This window comes from Salmo salar, chromosome 15, assembly GCF_965601325.2.
Source record: "Salmo salar chromosome 15, fSalSal1, whole genome shotgun sequence".
Lineage (NCBI taxonomy): Eukaryota > Metazoa > Chordata > Actinopteri > Salmoniformes > Salmonidae > Salmo > Salmo salar.
This window is the reverse complement of record NC_138305.1, coordinates 109,044,082-109,070,000: the sequence shown is the minus strand read 5'-3', so window position 1 is coordinate 109,070,000 and position 25,919 is coordinate 109,044,082. Positions and strand designations below refer to the sequence as shown.

The 25,919-nt window shown below is 44.0% G+C and overlaps 1 protein-coding gene across 1 annotated transcript in view; it reads left to right on the top strand.

Moving 5' to 3' along the window:
- LOC106572912 (laminin subunit alpha-5) overlaps positions 1 to 25,919 on the top strand; it is a 292,659-nt gene that overhangs the window by 182,551 nt on the left and 84,189 nt on the right. The window contains exons 51-61 of the mRNA XM_082962271.1: positions 4,601 to 4,774; positions 5,595 to 5,791; positions 6,661 to 6,777; positions 12,094 to 12,248; positions 12,854 to 12,986; positions 13,188 to 13,290; positions 13,555 to 13,668; positions 14,491 to 14,676; positions 16,064 to 16,206; positions 17,737 to 17,916; positions 23,758 to 23,897. Of these exons, the coding sequence (XP_082818397.1) occupies positions 4,601 to 4,774; positions 5,595 to 5,791; positions 6,661 to 6,777; positions 12,094 to 12,248; positions 12,854 to 12,986; positions 13,188 to 13,290; positions 13,555 to 13,668; positions 14,491 to 14,676; positions 16,064 to 16,206; positions 17,737 to 17,916; positions 23,758 to 23,897 (1,642 nt within the window). The remainder of the gene's footprint in view (positions 1 to 4,600; positions 4,775 to 5,594; positions 5,792 to 6,660; positions 6,778 to 12,093; positions 12,249 to 12,853; positions 12,987 to 13,187; positions 13,291 to 13,554; positions 13,669 to 14,490; positions 14,677 to 16,063; positions 16,207 to 17,736; positions 17,917 to 23,757; positions 23,898 to 25,919) is intronic.

The following is a 25,919-nucleotide window of genomic DNA, read 5'->3' as shown; positions in this document are numbered from 1 at the left end:
AAACACAAGGAGTGATTGTTACTCTTACAGATGTATATATTTGGTTGTTATGAAGTGTACCCATTAAACACAAGGAGTGATTGTTACTCTTACAGATTTATATATTTGGTTGATCAGAGTTGTCTCATCCATCCCTCATTAGGTTGGGTAGTAACGGATTACATGTAACTGGGATTACGTAATCCGATTTACAGAAATCAACCCAGATTTGGGGGATTTAACCTTTATTTAACTAGGTAAGTCAGTTAAGAACAAGTTCTTATTTTACAATAACGGCCTACCCCCGGCCAAACTTGGACGACACTGGGCTAATTGTGCGCCGCCCTATGTGACTCCCAATCACGGCCGGATGTGATACAGCCTGGATTCAAACCAGGGACTGTAGTGACGCCTTAAGACCGCTGCTGCGCCACTCACTATGATTACTTTGAGAAGAGAAAAAAAATATGTAAGTGGATTACAGTAACAATCTTAAAAACAGCTGATTACATTCTGGATTACTTCATCTAATATCAAGAGGAAAATGTGATAACTTTGTCATCATCGCTGTCATTCAGCGAAGACATCAAGACTTCTCATTATCAGAGATTCTGGAATCATGCATTCCTGCTTGAACACTATGTTACAATAAACAGTTTATTTCTTGAATCATATCGTTTTAGTAGTCTAGTACACTTCTGAGTGAAACACTTAAATTACTTCAGCATTTTTGTTCTATAGCGTGACCCTACGCTGTGGAGCAACCAAATCATGGGCTGGTGCCAACCACTGAACCTGTTATTATGGAGCCCTGTGACTCTTACACACAGAATATAATGTGTTATTATGGAGCCCTGTGACTCTTACACATAGAATATAACATGTTATTATGGAGCCCTGTGACTCTTACACATAGAATATAACATGTTATTATGGAGCCCTGTGACTCTTACACATAGAATATAACATGTTATTATGAAGCCCTGTGACTCTTACACATAGAATATAATGTGTTATTATGGAGCCCTGTGACTCTTACACATAGAATATAACATGTTATTATGGAGCCCTGTGACTCTTACACATAGAATATAACATGTTATTATGGAGCCCTGTGACTCTTACACATAGAATATAACATGTTATTATGGAGCCCTGTGACTCTTACACATAGAATATAATGTGTTATTATGGAGCCCTGTGACTCTTACACATAGAGGAGCCCTGTGACTCTTACACATAGAATATAACATGTTATTATGGAGCCCTGTGACTCTTACACATAGAATATAATGTGTTATTATGGAGCCCTGTGACTCTTACACATAGAATATAACATGTTATTATGGAGCCCTGTGACTCTTACACATAGAATATAACATGTTATTATGGATCCCTGTGACTCTTACACATAGAATATAACATGTTATTATGGAGCCCTGTGACTCTTACACATAGAATATAATGTGTTATTATGGATCCCTGTGACTCTTACACATAGAATATAACATGTTATTATGGAGCCCTGTGACTCTTACACATAGAATATAACGTGTTATTATGGAGCCCTGTGACTCTTACACATAGAATATAACATGTTATTATGAAGCCCTGTGACTAGACTCTTACACATAGAATATAACATGTTATTATGGATCCCTGTGACTCTTACACATAGAATATAATGTGTTATTATGGAGCCCTGTGACTCTTACACATAGAATATAACATGTTATTATGGATCCCTGTAACTCTTACACATAGAATATAATGTGTTATTATGGAGCCCTGTGACTCTTACACATAGAATATAACATGTTATTATGGAGCCCTGTGACTCTTACACATAGAATATAACATGTTATTATGGAGCCCTGTGACTCTTACACATAGAATATAACATGTTATTATGGAGCCCTGTGACTCTTACACATAGAATATAACATGTTATTATGAAGCCCTGTGACTCTTACACATAGAATATAACATGTTATTATGGATCCCTGTGACTCTTACACATAGAATATAATGTGTTATTATGGAGCCCTGTGACTCTTACACATAGAATATAACATGTTATTATGAAGCCCTGTGACTCTTACACATAGAATATAACGTGTTATTATGGAGCCCTGTGACTCTTACACATAGAATATAACGTGTTATTATGGAGCCCTGTGACTCTTACACATAGAATATAACATGTTATTATGAAGCCCTGTGACTAGACTCTTACACATAGAATATAATGTGTTATTATGGAGCCCTGTGACTCTTACACATAGAATATAACATGTTATTATGGAGCCCTGTGACTCTTACACATAGAATATAATGTGTTATTATGGAGCCCTGTGACTCTTACACATAGAATATAACATGTTATTATGGAGCCCTGTAACTCTTACACATAGAATATAACATGTTATTATGAAGCCCTGTGACTAGACTCTTACACATAGAATATAACATGTTATTATGGATCCCTGTGACTCTTACACATAGAATATAATGTGTTATTATGGAGCCCTGTGACTCTTACACATAGAATATAACATGTTATTATGGATCCCTGTAACTCTTACACATAGAATATAATGTGTTATTATGGAGCCCTGTGACTCTTACACATAGAATATAACATGTTATTATGGAGCCCTGTGACTCTTACACATAGAATATAACATGTTATTATGAAGCCCTGTGACTCTTACACATAGAATATAACATGTTATTATGGATCCCTGTGACTCTTACACATAGAATATAATGTGTTATTATGGAGCCCTGTGACTCTTACACATAGAATATAACATGTTATTATGAAGCCCTGTGACTCTTACACATAGAATATAACGTGTTATTATGGAGCCCTGTGACTCTTACACATAGAATATAACGTGTTATTATGGAGCCCTGTGACTCTTACACATAGAATATAACATGTTATTATGAAGCCCTGTGACTAGACTCTTACACATAGAATATAATGTGTTATTATGGAGCCCTGTGACTCTTACACATAGAATATAACATGTTATTATGGAGCCCTGTGACTCTTACACATAGAATATAATGTGTTATTATGGAGCCCTGTGACTCTTACACATAGAATATAACATGTTATTATGGAGCCCTGTAACTCTTACACATAGAATATAACATGTTATTATGAAGCCCTGTGACTAGACTCTTACACATAGAATATAACATGTTATTATGGATCCCTGTGACTCTTACACATAGAATATAATGTGTTATTATGGAGCCCTGTGACTCTTACACATAGAATATAACATGTTATTATGGAGCCCTGTGACTCTTACACATAGAATATAACATGTTATTATGGATCCCTGTGACTCTTACACATAGAATATAATGTGTTATTATGGAGCCCTGTGACTCTTACACATAGAATATAATGTGTTATTATGGAGCCCTGTGACTCTTACACATAGAATATAACATGTTATTATGGAGCCCTGTGACTCTTACACATAGAATATAACGTGTTATTATGGAGCCCTGTGACTCTTACACATAGAATATAACATGTTATTATGGAGCCCTGTGACTCTTACACATAGAATATAACATGTTATTATGGAGCCCTGTGACTCTTACACATAGAATATAACGTGTTATTATGGAGCCCTGTGACTCTTACACATAGAATATAATGTGTTATTATGGAGCCCTGTGACTCTTACACATAGAATATAACATGTTATTATGAAGCCCTGTGACTCTTACACATAGAATATAATGTGTTATTATGGAGCCCTGTGACTCTTACACATAGAATATAACATGTTATTATGGAGCCCTGTGACTCTTACACATAGAATATAACATGTTATTATGGATCCCTGTGACTCTTACACATAGAATATAATGTGTTATTATGGAGCCCTGTGACTCTTACACATAGAATATAATGTGTTATTATGGAGCCCTGTGACTCTTACATACAGAATAGACAGACCTAATGCTGCAGGAGAACCATGCGGGCCTGTATCAGACTAAATATATACAGTATAGACCATACAACAAAAACTGAGTGACATAGACTGACCAGGTGAATCCAGGTGAAAGATATGATCCCTTATTGATGTCCTTTCTTATTAAATCCACTTCAATCAGTGTAGATGAAGGGGAGGAGACGGGTTAAAGAAGGAGTTTTAAGCCTTGAAACAATTGAGACATTGATTGTGTATGTGTGTCATTCAGAGGGTGAACGGGCAAGACTAAATATTTAAGTGCCTTTGAACGGGGGTATGGTAGTAGGTGACAGGTGCACTGGTTTGTGTGAAGAACTGCAACGCTGCTGAGTTTTTCACACTCAACAGTTTCCCTTGTGTATCAAGAATGGTCCACCACCCAAAGGACATCCAGCCAACTTCGCACAACTGTGGGAAGCTTTGGAGTCAACATGGGCCAGCATCCCTGTGGAACGCTTTTGACACCTTGTATTCCATGCCCCAACGAATTGATGTTGTTCTGATGGCATAAGGGTGTGCAACTCAGTATTAGGAAGGTGTTCCTAATGTTTTGTACACTCAGTGTATATAATATAGATGTTGTCTTTCTCTCTCTCTCTCTCTCTCTGCCTATCCAGACCTCACGCTGCAGGCAAAACGTACGGGTCTGAGTGAGACAGAAGTGGAGCAGGAGGAGGAAGACTTCTCTGAGAAGATACAACAGGTGGAGGCCATGCTGAGAGAGATGAGATTCAAGAGCTGTGTCGGCCAGAAGAAGATAGCCCACAGAGAGCTGTCCGAGGCTGAGAAACGTCAGTCATACTCTTAGAAATAGAATTACTAGAGCGGGAATCTCTATTCAAGCCAATGATCTCTGATGGGTGGGCAGATGACCATTTTGAGTGTACTTATCCATAACCAGGAAGTGTAATCTCTATTCAAGTCAATGATCTCTGATGGGTGGACAGGTGGCCATTTTGAGTGTACTTATCCATAACCAGGAAGTGTAATCTCTATTTAAGTCAATGATCTCTGATGGGTGGGCAGGTGGCCATTTTGAGTGTACTTATCCATAACCAGGAAGTGTAATCTCTATTCAAGTCAATGATCTCTGGTGGTGGGACAGGTGGCCATTTTGAGTGTACCTATCCATAACCAGGAAGTGCTAGGTTTCTAAAAGCCTTATGCTTGATTCTCAAATGTGGTTGGAGGCTTCGTATGGAGGGTGTGACGCAATTGTGGAGCCTCCAGAGGCAAGCAGAGGCCAAAATCAAGCTCCTTACCGCATCACCCATCTCACATTTCAGCTATACACAGGGCTCCGCATCGACATGATTGGTTGACAGTGGGGGGGGGGGGGGGGGCTAAACGTCCTGTATAAACTCAAACTCACTTCCTTGACAACTTCCTTCACAATAGCTCTGCTCCGCTAAGCTCAAGAAGTATGAAAGTCCTGACGTCTGCGGAGGCCGTACGACCAGGTCCGATCGTCGGATTGACCACACAAAGCCTTTTAGTCACACATCTGTCCATACGAGACATATTGCTGTAGTGCTTTGTATTCAGGACCATAGGAGGAGACCTTCTGATTGTAAAACTAAATGTGTGTTTCTTCTCTCTCTCTCTCTCTAGTGCTGGAGAAGGTGAAAGACCAGCTGGTGAGTCGTGTGGTGGAGAAGGAGGGCTTGGTGAAGAACATCAGGGAGCGTCTGGGGAAGATCCATGACCAACTGATGGATCTGAGGGAAGTTCTGAACCAGGCGGTTAACAACACGGCCCTCGCCTCCGATTCTAACGCTGTTAATGAGAAGAAGCTGGAGGACTGCCAGGTAACATAGACATGCAGAGATGGGGACGCACGCACACACACACGCACGCACGCACGCACGCACGCACACACACACACACGTGTTTTTCTATCCGTGTTAGATCCTCACTTTCCCAGTGTACACATACAAACTGAAAGACACACATACACTGCATGCAATGAACACACAAACACATACACACACAGAAAGACACACACACACACACACACACACACACACACACACACACAAACAGACACACTGAAAGACACACACATACACTGCATACAGTGAACACACACACACACACTGAAAGACACACACACACACACACACACTGAAAGACACCACACACACACACACACACAAACAGACACACTGAAAGACACACACATACACTGCATGCAGTGAACACACACACACACACACACTGAAAGACACACACACACACTGAAAGACACACACACACACACACTGAAAGACACACACTGAAAGGCACACACACACACACACACACACACACACACTGAAGGGCACACACACACACACACACACACACACACACACACACACACACTGAAAGGCACACACACACACACACACACACACACACACACACTGAAAGGCACACACACACACACACACACACTGAAAGGCACACACACACACACACACACACACACACACACACACACACACACACACTGAAAGACACACACACACACACACACACACACACACACACACACACACACACACACACACACACACACCTGAAACACACACACAGGAAAGACACACACACACACACACTCAGGAAAACAGAAAGAGAGTTCATCACAATCTGACACATTCACAGCGTTCTCTCTTCATGTTGTTTCTGTCTGCAGCAACAAGTGGATGAGCTGAATGTGAAGAACAAGGAGGTGGAGGATCTCCTACAGGTGACAGAGGATGACGTGACCACTGTCAATGACATGCTGTCTATGCTGCACGACTCCAAGGAGGTGAGGGCCCTCCACATGTCAAACGTCATCAAGGCGTTTCTAGGGTCTAAACCACTGAGGGTTTATAAGGGACACAGTTCAAATACCCCCCAAAAAAATACCTTTCGGGTTCTTAGTTGAAACTTACTTCCTGACTTCATTGTCCCCATGGGGAGATTTTGTTGCAGTGTCATGTACACGTTTAAAGTGGCGTTTAAATAAAAAACTAAATTGACAATACAACTTTCATAACAGTTACATACCAATAAAAAATAAAAATTAATAAAAAATAGACCAGCCTGCTAGCCTTACTGGGTGGATAGGAACATTAGCCTGCTGGCCTTACTGAGTGGATAGGAACATTAGTCTGCTGGTCTTACTGGGTGGATAGGAACATTAGCCTGCTGGCCTTACTGGGTGGATAGGAACATTAGCCTGCTGGCCTTACTGGGTGGATAGGAACATTAGCCTGCTGGTCTTACTGGGTGGATAGGAACATTAGCCTGCTGGCCTTACTGGGTGGATAGGAACATTAGCCTGCTGGCCTTACTGGGTGGATAGGAACATTAGCCTGCTGGCCTTACTGAGTGGATAGGAACATTAGTCTGCTGGTCTTACTGGGTGGATAGGAACATTAGCCTGCTGGCCTTACTGAGTGGATAGGAACATTAGCCTGCTGGCCTTACTGGGTCTATAGGAACATTAGCCTGTTAGCCTTACTGGGTCTATAGGAACATTAGCCTGTTAGCCTTACTGGGTCTATAGGAACATTAGCCTGCTGGTCTTACTGGGTCTATAGGAACATTAGCCTGTTAGCCTTACTGGGTGGATAGGAACATTAGCCTGCTGGCCTTACTGGGTCTATAGGAACATTAGCCTGCTGGCCTTACTGGGTGGATAGGAACATTAGCCTGCTGGCCTTACTGGGTCTATAGGAACATTAGCCTGCTGGCCTTACTGGGTGGATAGGAACATTAGCCTGTTAGTCTTACTGAGTGGATAGGAACATTAGCCTGCTGGCCTTACTGGGTCTATAGGAACATTAGCCTGCTGGCCTTACTGGGTGGATAGGAACATTAGCCTGCTGGCCTTACTGGGTGGATAGGAACATTAGCCTGCTGGCCTTACTGGGTCTATAGGAACATTAGCCTGCTGGCCTTACTGGGTGGATAGGAACATTAGCCTGCTGGCCTTACTGGGTCTATAGGAACATTAGCCTGCTGGCCTTACTGGGTGGATAGGAACATTAGCCTGCTGGTCTTACTGGGTGGATAGGAACATTAGCCTGCTGGCCTTAGTGGGTGGATAGGAACATTAGCCTGCTGGCCTTACTGGGTGGATAGGAACATTAGCCTGCTGGCCTTACTGGGTCTATAGGAACATTAGCCTGCTGGTCTTACTGGGTGGATAGGAACATTAGCCTGCTGGCCTTACTGGGTCTATAGGAACATTAGCCTGCTGGTCTTACTGGGTGGATAGGAACATTAGCCTGCTGGCCTTACTGGGCGGATAGGAACATTAGCCTGCTGGCCTTACTGGGTGGATAGGAACATTAGCCTGTTAGCCTTACTGGGTGGATAGGAACATTAGCCTGCTGGCCTTACTGGGTGGATAGGAACATTAGCCTGCTGGCCTTACTGGGTCTATAGGAACATTAGCCTGCTGGCCTTACTGGGTGGATAGGAACATTAGCCTGCTGGCCTTACTGGGTCTATAGGAACATTAGCCTGCTGGCCTTACTGGGTCTATAGGAACATTAGCCTGCTGGCCTTAATGGGTGGATAGGAACATTAGCCTGCTGGCCTTAATGGGTGGATAGGAACATTAGCCTGCTGGCCTTACTGGGTGGATGGGAACATTAGCCTGCTGGCCTTACTGAGTCGATAGGAACATTAGCCTGCTGGCCTTAATGGGTGGATAGGAACATTAGCCTGCTGGTCTTACTGGGTGGATAGGAACATTAGCCTGCTGGCCTTACTGGGTGGATAGGAACATTAGACTGCTGGTCTTACTGAGTGGATAGGAACATTAGCCTGCTGGCCTTACTGAGTCGATAGGAACATTAGCCTGCTGGCCTTACTGGGTGGATAGGAACATTAGCCTGCTGGCCTTACTGAGTGGATAGGAACATTAGCCTGCTGGCCTTACTGGGTGGATAGGAACATTAGCCTGTTAGCCTTACTGGGTGGATAGGAACATTAGCCTGTTAGCCTTACTGGGTGGATAGGAACATTAGCCTACTGGCCTTACTGGGTCGATAGGAACATTAGCCTGCTGGCCTTACTGGGTGGATAGGAACATTAGCCTGCTGGCCTTACTGGGTGGATAGGAACATTAGCCTGCTGGCCTTACTGGGTCTATAGGAACATTAGCCTGCTTGCCTTACTGGGTGGATAGGAACATTAGCCTGCTGGCCTTACTGGGTGGATAGGAACATTAGCCTGTTAGTCTTACTGGGTGGATAGGAACATTAGCCTGCTGGCCTTACTGGGTCTATAGGAACATTAGCCTGCTGGCCTTAATGGGTGGATAGGAACATTAGCCTGCTGGCCTTACTGAGTGGATAGGAACATTAGCCTGCTGGCCTTACTGGGTCTATAGGAACATTAGCCTGCTGGCCTTACTGGGTGGATAGGAACATTAGCCTGCTGGCCTTACTGGGTGGATAGGAACATTAGCCTGCTGGCCTTACTGGGTCTATAGGAACATTAGCCTGCTGGTCTTACTGGGTGGATAGGAACATTAGCCTGCTGGCCTTACTGGGTGGATAGGAACATTAGCCTGCTGGCCTTACTGGGTCTATAGGAACATTAGCCTGCTGGCCTTACTGGGTGGATAGGAACATTAGCCTGCTGGCCTTACTGAGTGGATAGGAACATTAGCCTGCTGGCCTTACTGGGTGGATAGGAACATTAGCCTGCTGGCCTTACTGAGTGGATAGGAACATTAGCCTGCTGGCCTTACTGGGTCTATAGGAACATTAGCCTGCTGGCCTTACTGGGTGGATAGGAACATTAGTCTGCTGGTCTTACTGGGTGGATAGGAACATTAGCCTGCTGATCTTACTGGGTGGATAGGAACATTAGACTGCTGGCCTTACAGAGTGGATAGGAACATTAGCCTGCTGGCCTTACTGGGTCTATAGGAACATTAGCCTGCTGGCCTTACTGGGTGGATAGGAACATTAGCCTGCTGGCCTTACTGGGTGGATAGGAACATTAGCCTGTTAGTCTTACTGGGTGGATAGGAACATTAGCCTGCTGGTCTTACTGGGTGGATAGGAACATTAGCCTGCTGGCCTTACTGGGTGGATAGGAACATTAGCCTGCTGGCCTTACTGGGTGGATAGGAACATTAGCCTGCTGGCCTTAATGGGTGGATAGGAACATTAGCCTGCTGGTCTTACTGGGTGGATAGGAACATTAGCCTGCTGGCCTTACTGGGTGGATAGGAACATTAGCCTGTTGGCCTTACTGGGTGGATAGGAACATTAGCCTGCTGGTCTTACTGGGTGGATAGGAACATTAGCCTGCTGGCCTTACTGGGTGGATAGGAACATTAGCCTGTTGGCCTTACTGGGTCGATAGGAACATTAGCCCGCTGGTCTTACTGAGTCGATAGGAACATTAGCCTGTTAGCCTTACTGGGTCTATAGGAACATTAGCCTGCTGGCCTTACTGGGTGGATAGGAACATTAGCCCGCTGGTCTTACTGAGTCGATAGGAACATTAGCCTGCTGGCCTTACTGGGTCGATAGGAACATTAGCCCGCTGGTCTTACTGAGTCGATAGGAACATTAGCCTGCTGGCCTTACTGGGTGGATAGGAACATTAGCCTGTTAGCCTTACTGGGTCTATAGGAACATTAGCCTGCTGGCCTTACTGGGTGGATAGGAACATTAGCCTGTTAGCCTTACTGGGTCTATAGGAACATTAGCCTGTTAGCCTTACTGGGTGGATAGGAACATTAGCCTGCTGGCCTTACTGGGTCTATAGGAACATTAGCCTGCTGGCCTTACTGGGTGGATAGGAACATTAGCCTGTTAGCCTTACTGGGTCTATAGGAACATTAGTCTGCTGGCCTTACTGGGTGGATAGGAACATTAGCCTGCTGGTCTTACTGGGTGGATAGGAACATTAGCCTGTTAGCCTTACTGGGTCTATAGGAACATTAGTCTGCTGGCCTTACTGGGTGGATAGGAACATTAGCCTGCTGGCCTTACTGGGTGGATAGGAACATTAGCCTGCTGGCCTTACTGGGTGGATAGGAACATTAGCCTGCTGGCCTTACTGGGTGGATAGGAACATTAGCCTGCTGGCCTTACTGGGTGGATAGGAACATTAGCCTGCTGGCCTTACTGGGTGGATAGGAACATTAGCCTGCTGGCCTTACTGGGTGGATAGGAACATTAGCCTGCTGGCCTTACTGTGTCTATAGGAACATTAGCCTGCTGGCCTTACTGAGTCTATAGGAACATTAGCCTGCTGGCCTTACTGAGTCTATAGGAACATTAGCCTGCTGGCCTTACTGAGTCTATAGGAACATTAGCCTGCTGGCCTTACTGGGTGGATAGGAACATTAGCCTGCTGGTCTTACTGGGTGGATAGGAACATTAGCCTGCTGGCCTTACTGGGTCTATAGGAACATTAGCCTGCTGGCCTTACTGGGTGGATAGGAACATTAGCCTGCTGGCCTTACTGGGTGGATAGGAACATTAGCCTGCTGGCCTTACTGGGTGGATAGGAACATTAGTCTGCTGGCCTTACTGGGTGGATAGGAACATTAGCCTGCTGGCCTTACTGGGTGGATAGGAACATTAGCCTGCTGGCCTTACTGGGTGGATAGGAACATTAGCCTGCTGGCCTTACTGGGTGGATAGGAACATTAGCCTGCTGGCCTTACTGGGTGAATAGGAACATTAGTCTGCTGGCCTTACTGGGTGGATAGGAACATTAGCCTGCTGGTCTTACTGGGTGGATAGGAACATTAGCCTGTTAGCCTTACTGGGTCTATAGGAACATTAGCCTGCTGGCCTTACTGGGTCTATAGGAACATTAGCCCGAGCTATTTAGGAGGGATATCACACCTGGCACAAATGATTGTCTAGTTTTGTTTTTCCTGCTGAGGGGTGCCCTATACCTGCGCCCAGAGAGACGTAATTCAAAGTCCGGGTACAGGGGGTGGCTTGGGTCTAAAATGATTTTGGGAGGTGAGTCTGGGTATTTTGGCTACAGCTTGTGAAGCGTGTTTTTTCAATCCATTACAAGTTCTGTGCACACCAGACTTCCTCCGTGCGTGGTGACGAGGTTAACCCTTTCCTAAAACATCTCCTCCTAGGACTATGAGCGTCTGGCAGCCCAGTTGGATGGTTCCAGGATGCCCTTGGCAGAGAAGGTGCAGAAGTTTTCCCCCTCCGTCAGTAAGATACCGTTGGTGGAGGCAGCAGAGAAACATGCTGAACTACTCAATGAGCTGGCCATGAACCTCTCCAGGTGAGGAGTTGATGGACTGATGGACTGATGGACTGTTGGCCTGTTGGACTGATGGACTGATGAACTGATGGTCTAATGGACTGATGGACTGATGGACTGATGGACTGATGGCCTGATGGCCTGATGGACTGATGGACTGATGGACTGTTGGACTGTTGGACTGATGGCCTGATGGCCTGATGGCCTGATGGATTGATGGATTGATGGACTGTTGGACTGTTGGACTGATGGCCTGTTGGACTGTTGGACTGATGGACTGATGGACTGATGGACTGATGGACTGATGGACTGATGGACTGATGGACTGATGGCCTGGTGGCCTGATGGACTGATGGACTGATGGATTGGTGGCCTGTTGGACTGATGGCCTGATGTCCTGATGGCCTGATGGCCTGATGGCCTGATGGCCTGATTGATTGATGGACTGATGGCCTGATGGACTGATGGCCTGATGGACTGATGGCCTGATGGCCTGATTGATTGATTGATTGATTGGTCAGTTAGTATGTTGGTTGATTGATTGATTGATTGATTGATTGATTGATCGATTGATCGAACTGTTAGAAATGTAGCGCTGGCTTCATGTTTTCTCCTCTGTGTTGCAGTGTGATCTCCAACACCAACAAGGATGGTTTCATCCAGCGAGCAGTGAGCGCGTCCCGGGTGTACTCCGACATCGTCGACGCCGTCAGAGCCGCTGAGATTGCTGCCAACCGGGCTGCTATGGACTCACTGGCGGTAAAGGACAACACATACACGTATTTCCTACGTTGTGAGGACCATGGTAGAGGACACACAAAACACTCTCTAAGACTCATAGAAACAGCATTACAGTATATGCATATGTGTGGCGCCTAAACATTGCCATGATGGACCTGTAAGAAGATAACATATGTCTGTTGTTGTTGTTGATGTTGTTGTTGTTGTTGATGTGTGCAGAATGTACAGGATCAGGACCTGGGCCAGATAGCTAACGGTTTGAGGAAACACAGTATTGAACTGGTGAACCAGGCTGTCAAACTACAGGAAGATGTCAGTAATGGTGAGAGCCTGATTCCCCTTTTTTGTTTCCCTCCTTCCCCAGGGCTGATACCGGATCAGCTTTCGCCTTTTAGGTTGTAACGAATAATATTATATGAACAAGGTTTCACATGGGAGAACTGTTCCTAGATCAGCACTCTGGGACGCTTTTTAAAATACAGGCCCAGATGTATGGTGCTGAATGCTTGTTGTTGTGTACACTTCCTTTAATAGCAAGACAAAGTGCGTACCTTGTGACAGTGCGGTATTCCGTCTCTGCTGTCAGATTTGAAGCCCCAGCTCCAGGATGCTAAGACTCGTCTGGATGAGGCCAGGGATAAACAGGAGACTCTACTGAACGACCTAGAGATGGTGCAGAATGGTCTTAACTTCAGTAGAGGTAAGGCCCGGGACAAACAGGAGACTCTACTGAACGACCTAGAGATGGTGCAGAATGGTCTTAACTTCAGTAGAGGTAAGGCCCGGGACAAACAGGAGACTCTACTGAACGACCTAGAGATGGTGCAGAATGGCCTTAACTTCAGTAGAGGTAAGGCCAGGGACAAACAGGAGATCTATTGAACGACCTAGAGATGGTGCAGAATGGTCTTAACTTCAGTAGAGGTAAGGCCCGGGACAAACAGGAGACTCTACTGAACGACCTAGAGATGGTGCAGAATGGTCTTAACTTCAGTAGAGGTAAGGCCCGGGACAAACAGGAGACTCTACTGAACGACCTAGAGATGGTGCAGAATGGTCTTAACTTCAGTAGAGGTAAGGCCAGGGACAAACAGGAGACTCTACTGAACGACCTAGAGATGGTGCAGAATGGTCTTAACTTCAGGTGAGGTAAGGCCGGGACAAACAGGAGACTCTACTGAACGACCTAGAGATGGTGCAGAATGGTCTTAACTTCAGGTGAGGTAAGGCCCGGGACAAACAGGAGACTCTACTGAACGACCTAGAGATGGTGCAGAATGGTCTTAACTTCAGTAGAGGTAAGGCCAGGGATAAACAGGAGATCTATTGAACGACCTAGAGATGGTGCAGAATGGTCTTAACTTCAGTAGAGGTAAGGCCAGGGACAAACGGGAGATCTATTGCGAAAAACAATGTGTCTATACTCGACACTTGTTGTACACAAACAAATGTTACTCACACATAACCCTGATCCTGACCCTAGCACCCCAACCCACACCTCTATTCTCTCTCTCTTCCCCAGAGGAGACAGCGAGTGACATTGAGGAGGCTAAAGCAGCAGCGGAGGAGGCCAACAGTACAGCAGCGAGAGTAAAGAACTCCCTGGCCCCTATCAAGGAGCAGCTGGACCAATGGCAGCAGCAGTACGGAGACGGCAACACCAAAAACAATGACATCCACAAGGCCATCCTGGAGGCCAACTCCTCGGGTAGGTCTTCAACCACTAGACACTACTAGATAGTATATCTGGTAGGTCCACTAGACACTACTAGATAGTATATCTGGTAGGTCCACTAGACACTACTAGGATAGTATATCTGGTAGGTCCACTAGACAGTACTAGATAGTATATCTGGTAGGTCCACTAGACACTACTAGGATAGTATATCTGGTAGGTCCACTAGACACTACTAGATAGTATATCTGGTAGGACCACTAGACACTACTAGGATAGTATATCTGGTAGGACCACTAGACACTTCTACATAGTATATCTGGTAGGTCCACTAGACACTACTAGATAGTATATTTGGTAGGTCCACTAGACTCTACTAGATAGTATATCTGGTAGGACCACTAGACACTACTACATAGTATATCTGGTAGGACCACTAGACACTACTACATAGTATATCTGGTAGGTCCACTAGACACTACTAGATAGTATATCTGGTACGACCACTAGACACTACTACATAGTATATCTGGTAGGTCCACTAGACACTACTACATAGTATATCTGGTAGGTCCACTAGACACTACTACATAGTATATCTGGTAGGTCCACTAGACACTACTAGATAGTATATCTGGTAGGTCCACTAGACACTACTAGATAGTATATCTGGTAGGTCCACTAGACACTACTAGATAGTATATCTGGTAGGTCCACTAGACAGTACTAGGATAGTATATCTGGTAGGTCCACTAGACACTACTAGGATAGTATATCTGGTAGGTCCACTAGACACTACTGGATAGTATATCTGGTAGGTCCACTAGACACTACTGGATAGTATATCTGGTAGGTCCACTAGACAGTACTAGATAGTATACCTGGTAGGTCCACTAGACACTACTAGATAGTATATCTGGTAGGTCCACTAGACACTACTAGGATAGTAGGTCTGGTAGGTCCACTAGACACTACTAGATAGTAGGTCTGGTAGGTCCACTAGACACTACTAGATAGTATATCTGGTAGGTCCACTAGACACTACTAGATAGTTTCATTATACAGAGGCCAGGGACGCTGGCTTGACTTCCATTTTGAATATTGCTATTATAGGTGATAAGGATTGATTTTTATAAAGTGGTGTGTAGAGATTTGTTAAAGTCTGCTTGAATTGGTAGACTAAATTTAGATGGGTTAAATGAGGAAGTCACATTTCTGTTGTGCAGCTGACAAGGTGTCCCTTTCCCTAAATGGTATGGTTCTGGATTTAATACAAAGTTTATTAGGCCATTGTTCAAGGTGGAAAATCTTTGCTTCTTTGATCATGCAAAAGGACGTGCTCATTGAAGAAACATTTGCTGAAGTCTAATTAAATGGGTTTAGACTGACAGAACATTTCTGTCTGTGTGTGTCCCTCCAGTGGGTATGTTGGGCGAGGCCATCCCAATACTGATGAAGAAGCTAGACAAGCTACAGAACCACTCAGCCCAGATGCCCAACATCTCAGAGAACATCCTCAGGATCAGACAGCTCATCGCTGAGGCTCGCAAGGCAGCCAGCAAGGTATGGTGGCTCACACGGGGCAAACATAGCCCAGGCCCGCAATATGAATACATACTGTTTGCTACCTCCTAATTATACTGAACAAAAATATAAACGTAAACCTGTAAAGTCTTGGTCCCATGTTTCATGAGCTGAAATAAAAGATCCCAGAAATGTTCCATACGCACAAAAAGCTTATTTCTCTCAGATTTTGTGCACAAATTTGTTTGCATTCCTGTTAGTGAGCATTTCTCCTTTGCCAAGATAATCCATCCACCTGACAGGTGTGAAACATAAAGAAGCTGATGAAACAGCATGATCATTACACAGGTCACTCTAAAATGTGCAGATTTGTCACACAACACAATGCCACAGATGTCTCAAGTTTTGAGGGAGTATGCAATTGGCATGCTGACTGCAAGAATATCCACCAGAAATATTGCCAGAGAATTTAATGTTCATTTCTCCACCCAGACAGCTGATAAAACTGTGGGTTTGCACAACCGAAGAATTTCTGTAGAAACCGTCTCAAGGAAGCTCATCTGCGTGCTCGTCGTCCTCACCAGGGTCTTGACCTGACTGCAGTTTGACGTCGTAACCGACTTCAGTGGGAAAATGCTCACCTTCGATGGTCACTGGCACGCTGGAGAAGTCTGCCCTTCACGGATGAATCCCGGTTTCAACTGTACCGAGCGGTTTGGGTGAGCGGTTAGCTGATGTCAACGTTGTGAACAGAGTGCCCCATGGTGGCGGTGGGGTTATGATATGGGCAGGCATAAGCTATGGACAACAAACACAATTACATTTTATCAAAGGCAATTTGAATGCACAGAGATACTGTGAAGACATCCTGAGGCCCATTGTCGTGCCATTCATCCACCACCATCACCTCATGTTTCACTATGATAATGCACAGCCCCATGTCACAAGGATCTGTACACAATTCCTGGAAGCTAAAAATGTCCCAGTTCTTCCATGGCCTGCATACTCACCAGACATGTCACCCATTGAGCATGTTTGGGATGCTCTGGATCAACGTGTACGACAGCATGTTCCAGTTCCTGCCAATATCCAGCGACTTTGCACAGCCATTGAAGAGGAGTGGGACAACATTCCACAGGCCACAATCAACAGCCTGATCAACTCAATGTGAAGGAGATGTGTTGCACTGCATGAGGCAAATGGTGGTCACACCAGATACTGACTGGTTTTCTGATCCACCTCCCTACCTTTTTTTGTTAAGGTTTCTGTGACCAACAGATGCATATCTGTATTCCCAGTCGTGAAATCTATAGACTATGGCCTCATTAATTTATTATTCATTGACTGATTTCCTTATATGAACTGTAACTCAGTAAAATCTTTTAAAATGTTGCGTTTATTATTGTTCAGTTTAGTTTCGGATAAAAGTGTCTATTAAATGTAGTTTTTGTATGAATAAATTATAAATGTTTTGTCAAAACGTATGATTAAGACATCTATCTACTATGGTTACATGAACGGTTACGTCAACATGACGACCGGTGTATTTACCCCTCTTCTCCCTCTCAGGTGAGCGTACCTGTGAAGTTCAACGGGACGTCAGGTGTGCAGGTGCGTACCCCCAGTAACCTGGCAGACCTGGCAGCTTACACCTCCCTGAAGTTCTACATCACCCTGCCCGAAGCCTCACGCGCCCGCAGACAGGACCAACCAGACAAACAGTTTGTCTTTTACCTCGGAAACAAGGACGTAAGTTTTTTATTATTATTATCATTATTATTATTATTCAACTGTTTTTTCACACAAATAGACAACACATATCATAATAAAAGACAAAATAAAATAATAAATACTGTTATTTTACACGTATACTGTGGGACAGAGAATAATTGATGTAAGTATTTTTTTAAAGCTTTTCTAAACATTTATAAGTATTCATAATGACGTATTCATGAAAGGCTTCCCAAGACTGTGTTTACCTTTAAACATCTTTATCCATAAACTATATGTAATTGTTTTAAGAAGGTCATACCAAGGATCATTTTGTTATTTGATTTTGAATTTAAACACCCCTTGAAGAATCAATAAAATATATATACAAAAATTATTTGATAAACTTTTATTTGGCCTTACTGCTATTAGCCCATACAAACACATTGAATAACAGATTTCAAATCATATCGAATTGTATTTGTCACATGCGCCGAATATAACAGGTGTAGACCTTACCGTGAAATGCTTACTTACAACCCCTTAACCAACAATGCAGTTCAAGAAATATAGTTATAAATTAATAAAATGTTTGCTAAATAAACTCAAGTAAAAAATGTAATAACTATAATAACAATAACAAGTCTATACACAGGGGGTACCGGTACCGAGTCAGAGTGTGGGGTACAGGTTAGAGGTCATTTGTACATGTAGGTAGGGGTGAAGTGACTATGCATAGATAATAAACAGCGAGTAGCAGAACTGTGAAAAACTAATGGAGGGGGGTCAATGTAAATATTCCGGGTGGCCATTTGATTAATTTTCAGCAAATTATGGCTTGGGGGTAGAAGCTGTTAAGGAGCCTTTTGGTCCTAGACTTGGCTCTCTGGTACTGCTTGCCGTGCGGTAGCAGAGAGAACAGTCTATGACTTGGGTGACTGGAGTCTTTGACAATTGTTTGTGCTTTCCACTGACACTGCCTGGTATATAGGTCCTGGATGGCAGGAAGCTTGGCCCCAGTGATGTACTGGGCCGTACGCACTACCCTCTGTAGCGCCTTACAGTCAGATGCCGAGCAGTTGCCATACCAGGCGGTGATGCAACAAGTCAGGATGCTCTCGATGGTGCAGCTGTAGAACTTTTTGAGGATCCATGAGAGAAAGAAGGGAGAGAGCGAGAGGGGAGAGAGGGGGAGAGAGAGAGAGTTCTGCCTTTATTGCATTATTCGGTGTGGCACCACAGAAGGCCCCTCTAACCAGTTCTATGGAGTGGCACCACAGGAGGCCCCTCTAACCAGTTCTATGGAGTGGCACCACAGGAGGCCCCTCTAACCAGTTCTATGGAGTGGCACCACAGGAGGCCCCTCTAACCAGTTCTATGGAGTGGCACCACAGAAGGCCCCTCTAACCAGTTCTATGGAGTGGCACCACAGGAGGCCCCTCTAATCAGTTCTATGGAGTGGCACCACAGGAGGCCCCTCTAACCAGTTCTATGGAGTGGCACCACAGAAGGCCCCTCTAACCAGTTCTATGGAGTGGCACCACAGGAGGCCCCTATAATCAGTTCTATGGAGTGGCACCACAGGAGGCCCCTCTAAACAGTTCTATGGAGTGGCACCACAGGAGGCCCCTCTAATCAGTTCTATGGAGTGGCACCACAGTAGGCCCCTCTAAACAGTTCTATGGAGTGGCACCACAGGAGGCCCCTCTAAACAGTTCTATGGAGTGGCACCACAGGAGGCCCCTTTAACCAGTTCTATAGAGTGGCACCACAGGAGGCCCCTCTAACCAGTTCTATAGAGTGGCACCACAGTAGGCCCCTCTAATCAGTTCTATGGAGTGGCACCACAGGAGGTCCCTCTAAACAGTTCTATGGAGTGGCATCACAGGAGGTCCCTCTAAACAGTTCTATGGAGTGGCATCACAGGAGGCCCCTCTAATCAGTTCTATGGAGTGGCACCACAGGAGGCCCCTCTAAACAGTTCTATGGAGTGGCACCACAGGAGGCCCCTCTAAACAGTTCTATGGAGTGGCACCACAGGAGGCCCCTCTAAACAGTTCTATGGAGTGGCACCACAGGAGGCCCCTCTAAACAGTTCTATGGAGTGGCACCACAGGAGGCCCCTCTAAACAGTTCTAAGGGCAACATGCTGGTATGTACTACTCTTCTAGCTAGACGTCTTATACTATTTAAATGGAAGGATGGGTTTGCTCCTACTTTTAACCACTGGATAAAGGAAAATCTGCAACATCTCAAGCTAGAGAAAATACGCCACTCTGTTAGGGGATCTCCAATTACATTTTATAATATCTGGCAACCTTTCCTATCCTTTGCAGAAGACATGGACACAATTACATTTTATAATATCTGGCAACCTTTCCTATCCTTTGCAGAAGACATGGACACAATTACATTTATAATATCTGGCAACCTTTCATATCTTTTGCAGAAGACATGGACACAATTAAATTGTATAATATCTGGCAACCTTTCCTATCTTTTGCAGAAGACATGGACAAAATTACTTTTTATAATACCTGGCAACCTTTCCTATCCTTTGCAGAAGTCATGGACACAATTACATTTTATAGTATCTGGCAACCTTTCCTATCTTTTTCAGAAGACATGGACCCAGCTAATTTCACAACACCAAAATCAACCCAAATTAGAATTTGTATCATTATTTTTACTCTTTTTTAAAAATTGTATTTTATAATATCTATTTTTTTACTATTTTATTATATTACTCATTGTATATCATGTCTGCTTTAAGTCTGGTTTTGGGGTCAGTTTGATTTAGAGATCGGTGTTCTGCCCTCTAGCTGTTCTGTCTGTTATCTGTAGAATCATAAAAAATACCAAATAACAAAAAACTTTTAAAAAAATGTATAAAAACAAATGACTGAAATATCACATTTACATAAGTGTTCAGACCCTTTACTCAGTACTTTGTTGAAGCACCTTTGGCAGCATTTACAGCCTCGAGTCTTCTTGGGTATGACGCTACAAGCTTGGCACACCTGTATTTGGGGAGTTTCTCCCATTCTTCTCTGTAGATCCTCTCAAGCTCTGTCAGGTTGGATGGGGAGCATCGCTGCACATTTATTTTCAGGTCTCTCCAGAGATGATCTATCGGGTTCAAGTCTTGGCTCTGGCTGGACCACTCAAGGACATTCAGAGACTTGTCCTGAAGCCACTCCTGCGGTGTCTTGGCTGTGTGCTTAGGGTTGTTGTCCTGTTGGAAGGTGAACCTTCGCCCCAGTCTGAGGTCCTGAGAGATCTGGAGCAGGTTTTCATCAAGGATCTTTCTGTCCTTTGCTCCATTCATCTTTCCCTCGATCCTGACTAGTCTCCCAGTCCCTGCCACTGAAAAACATCCCCACAACATGATGCTGCCACCACCATGCTTCACCGTAGGAATGGTGCCAGGTTAGGAAGGGTGCCAGGTTTCCTCCAGACATAATGCTTGGCATTCAGGCGAAAGAGTTCAATATTGGTTTCATCAGACCAGAGAATCTTGTTTCTCATGGTCTGAGAGTCCTTTAGGTGCCTTTTGGCAAACTCCAGGCGGGCTGTCGTGCCTTTTACTGAGGAGTGGCTTCTGTCTGCCCACTCAACTATAAAGGGCTGATTGATGGAGTGCTGCAGAGATGGTTGTCCTTCTGGAAGATTCTCCTATCTCCACAGAGAAACTCTGGAGCTCTGTCAGAGTGACCATCAGTTTCTTGGTCACCTCCCCAACCAAAGCTCTACGGACAATTCCTGGACCTTATATAGACAGGTGTGTGCCTTTCCAAATTACGTCCAATTAATTGAATTTACCAAGTTGTAGAAACATCTCAAGGATGATCAATGGAAACAAGATGCATCTGAGCTCAATTTCGAGATTCATAGCAAAGGGTCTGAATATTTCTTTTTTTTTAAATAAATGTGCAAAAATTTCTAAAAAACTGTTTTTTTCTCTGTCATGATGGGGTATAGTATGTAGATTTATGAGGAAAAACATTAATTGAATCAATTTTAGATTAAGGTTGTAGCACAACAACATTTGGAAAAAGGAAAGGGGTCTGGATACCTAACTAATGCACCCCTATATCTGAGAGATACAAGAAGAAAACATTTAGTTTTAGTTTTTTACTTGTTTTTTTAAACAGTTATTTTTGTCTCTAAACAGTCTCCATATATACTTTCTTAATCTGTTCAACTTGCACTGGGGGACCTTCAGATGAGTCTTGTGAGGCCTCTGGGAATCCTAGAGCAAACAATCGACTCTACAGACAGAAGTTGGCAGATCGTCTGTACCGACTTCAGACCTGTCCCAAGACACTTGTGGGGGGGTCGTAGAGCGAAATGGAGAACAACACCGTGTTCGTGAGAGTCTCATCTTTCCATAAAGGGATGCTAATAACATTCGGAAGCTACAGACAATTCTGTGAGAAGACCAATTTTCAGGATGTCTTATGGTCACCTTTCACCACAGATGCGGAAGTGCAACATCGCTGGATGCGGTAGATTGAGACACATCCAAAGCAAAAAACATCTCTCTAGCTTAAACTGACATATTTGTTTTTATTATGCTAATTACATTTCCTCAGGAGGCGTGGACATCGACTTGGGGGGGGGTTAACATGATTTTTTAATCACTACCTCGTCTCTGTAACCCACACATACAATTATCTGTAAGGTCCCTCAGTCAAGCATTGAATTTCAAACACAGATTCAACCAGGGAGGTTTTCCAATGCAAAGAAGGGCAGCTATGTAAAAAAGGATAAAAAAAATAAACGGAACGGAGCTAAGCACAGCCAGCAGCTTAGCTCCCTGCATCCCACTGCTGACTTAGCCCTGAAGCTAAGCAGGGTTGGTCCTGGTTGGTCTCTGGATGGGAGACCAGATGATACTGGAAGTGCCAGTAGGAGGCAATCTTTCCTTTGGTCAAAAAATAAATATCTCAATGCCCCAGGGCAGTGATTGGGGACATTGCCCTGTGTAGGGTGCTGTCTTTCGGGTGGGACGTTAAACGGTGTCTTGACTCTCTGAGGTCATTAAAGATCCCATGGTGCTTATCGTAAGAGTAGGGGTGTTAACCCCGGTGTCCTGGCTAAATTCCCAATCTGGTCCTCATATCATCACAGTCACCTAATCATCCCCAGCTTCCAATTGGCTCATTCATCCTCTCCCCTGTAACTGTTCCCCAGGTTGTTTCTGTAAATGAGAATGTGTTCTCAGTCACCTTACCTGGTAAGACGAGGGTTAAAACATTTTAAAAATGAAAAGCCGATAACCTGGTTGTCTGCTTTCCAGCAGTCTGGGAGATGAATTTGTCTTTCAGCAGGACAATATCCTAAAACAAAATGCCAAATCTACACTGGAGTTGCTTACCAGGAAGACAGTGAATGTTCCTGAGTGGCTGATTTGTGATTTGAATCTCATTGAAAGTTTATGGCAAGACCTGAAAATGGTTGTCTAGCAATGATCAACAACAAATTGTAAAGAGCTTGAAGAATTCTGAAAAGAATAATGAGCAAATGTTGTACAATCCAGGTGTGGAAAGCTCTTAGAGACTTACCCAGAAAGACTCACAGCTGTAATCACTGCCAAAGGTGATTCTAACATGTATTGACTCAGTGGGTTGAATACTTATCTAATCAAGATATATTAGTGTTTTATTTTTCATACATTTTCTTCAAATGTTAGAAATGTTTCTTCAACTTTGACATTACAGAGTATTTTGTGCAGATCGTTGACTAAACAAATGACAATTTAATCCATTTTAATCCCACTTTGTAACACAACAAAATTTGGAAAAGGTCAAGAGGTGTGAATACTTTCCGAAGGCACTGAAGTCCAGTAATGATGCGTTTCCTGTTTCATGTCTATAGTCCAGTAAGGAGTTCCTGGGAATGATACTGGAAGGGCAGAGACTCCACTGGCTCTTCAATGTGGGTGGAGACACGACCGAGGTGGAGATGCCGGAGGATGTCCAAACAGATGGCAACTTCAATAACGTGGTCCTGGAAAGGTAACTACTGCCACGGTCATTGTTTGGATTTGTTCTTACTAGGGAACCCAATGTCTTAACCATTAGACCAAGAGGAATTCCTCATAGTCCATAAGCAACAATTGGCCTTACAAGTCTCAGGCTAAATCATCACGAGAATGTCATTCCAAATCACCTCCACTATACCAACCACTGCCTCTGTCATTATCACCACCACCATATTAACCTGCCCTCTCTCTATCTCTCTTTCTCACTCTCTCTCTATTAGAGCACAGAGGGTTTTCTTTAATGGAAGCTTCTCTAATGCACATTTGGTTGAGTGTGGTGTACCGCAGGGAAGCTGGCTAGGGCCATTATTATTTTCTGTTTTCACTAATGACCTTCCACTGACATTGAATAAAGCCTGTGTATCTATGTACGCTGACAACTCAACAGTATATACGTCAGATATGACAATAAAATAAATAACTAACACCCTTGATAACTCAATAATCCTCAGACTCCTGAGTGGCGCAGAGGTCTAAGGCACTGCATCTCAGTGAAAGAGGCGTCACTACAGTCCCTGTTTTGAATCCAGGCTGTATCACATTCGGCTGTGATTGGTAGTTCCATAGGGCGGCGCATAATTGGCCCAGCGTCGTCCGGGCTAGGCCGTCATTGCAAATAAGAATTTGTTTTTAACTGACTTGCCAGTTAAATAAAGGTTACATAACGTAGAGCTCAAGTCAGTTTGAGAATGGGTAACTACCAAAAGGCTGGTGCTAAATATCTCAAAAACTAAAATCATCGTTTTTGGGACAAATCACTCGCTCAACCCTTAACCTCATTTATATCTAGTATTGAATTACATGGCGATTAAGCAAGTTGAGGAGACCAACTGAGGAGACCAACGTTCGTTGGAATAATCGGACCAAGGCACAGCGTGAGTAGCGTTCCACATCTTTTATTCGAAAGTGAAACTAAGCAAAGACAAAAACAATAAAGAATAAACGAAACGTGACTAAAGAGGTGCTACATTCACTAACTCAAAATAATATCCCATAAACACAGGTGGGAAAAACAGCTACTTAAATATGATCCCCAATTAGAGACAACGATTACCAGCTACCTCTAATTAGGAATCATACAAATCACCAACATAGAAAATCAAACCTAGAACCCACATAGAAATAAATAAACTAGATCAACCCCCCAGTCACACCCTGACCTACTCTACCATAGAAAATAAGAGCTCTCTATGGTCAGGATGTGATACAAACTGCTGGGTGTAAGCCTTAGATAGCAAGCTGTCATGGTCAAAACATTTACAGTGCATTCAGAAAGTATTCAGACCCCTTCCCTTTTCCCACATTTTGTTACGTTACAGCCTTATTCAAAAAGGGATGAAATTTCATTTTTTTCCTCGTCAGTCTACACACAATACCCTATAATGACATCACAATACCCTATAATGACAGTGAAATCAAGTTTACATTTTTTTTGCAAATTATTTAAAAAAAAACCTGAAATATCTTATTTACATAAGTATTCAGACTCTTTGCTAGGAGACTCGAAATTAAGCTCAGGTACATCCTGTTTCCATTGATCATCCTTGAGATGTTTCTACAGCTTGATTGGAGTCCACCTGTGGTAAATTCAATTGATTGGACATGATTTGGAATGGCGCACACCTGTCTATATAAGGTCCCACAGTTGACAGTGCACGTCAGAGCAAAAACCAAGCCATGAGGTCGAAGGAATTGTCCGTAGAGCTCCGAGACAGGATTGTGTCGAGGCACAGATCTGGGGAAGGGTATCAAAAAATGTGTGCAGCATTGAAGGTCCCCAATAACACAGTGGCCTCCATCATTCTTAAATGGAAGAAGTTTGGAACCACCAAGACTCTTCCTAGAACTGGCCGCCCGCCAAACTGAGAAATCGGGGGAGAAGGGCCTTGGTCAGGGAGGTGACCAAGAACCCGATGGTCACTCTGACAGAGCTCCAGAGTTTCTCTGTGGAGATGGGAGAATCTTCCAGAAGGACAACCATCTCTGCAGCACTCCA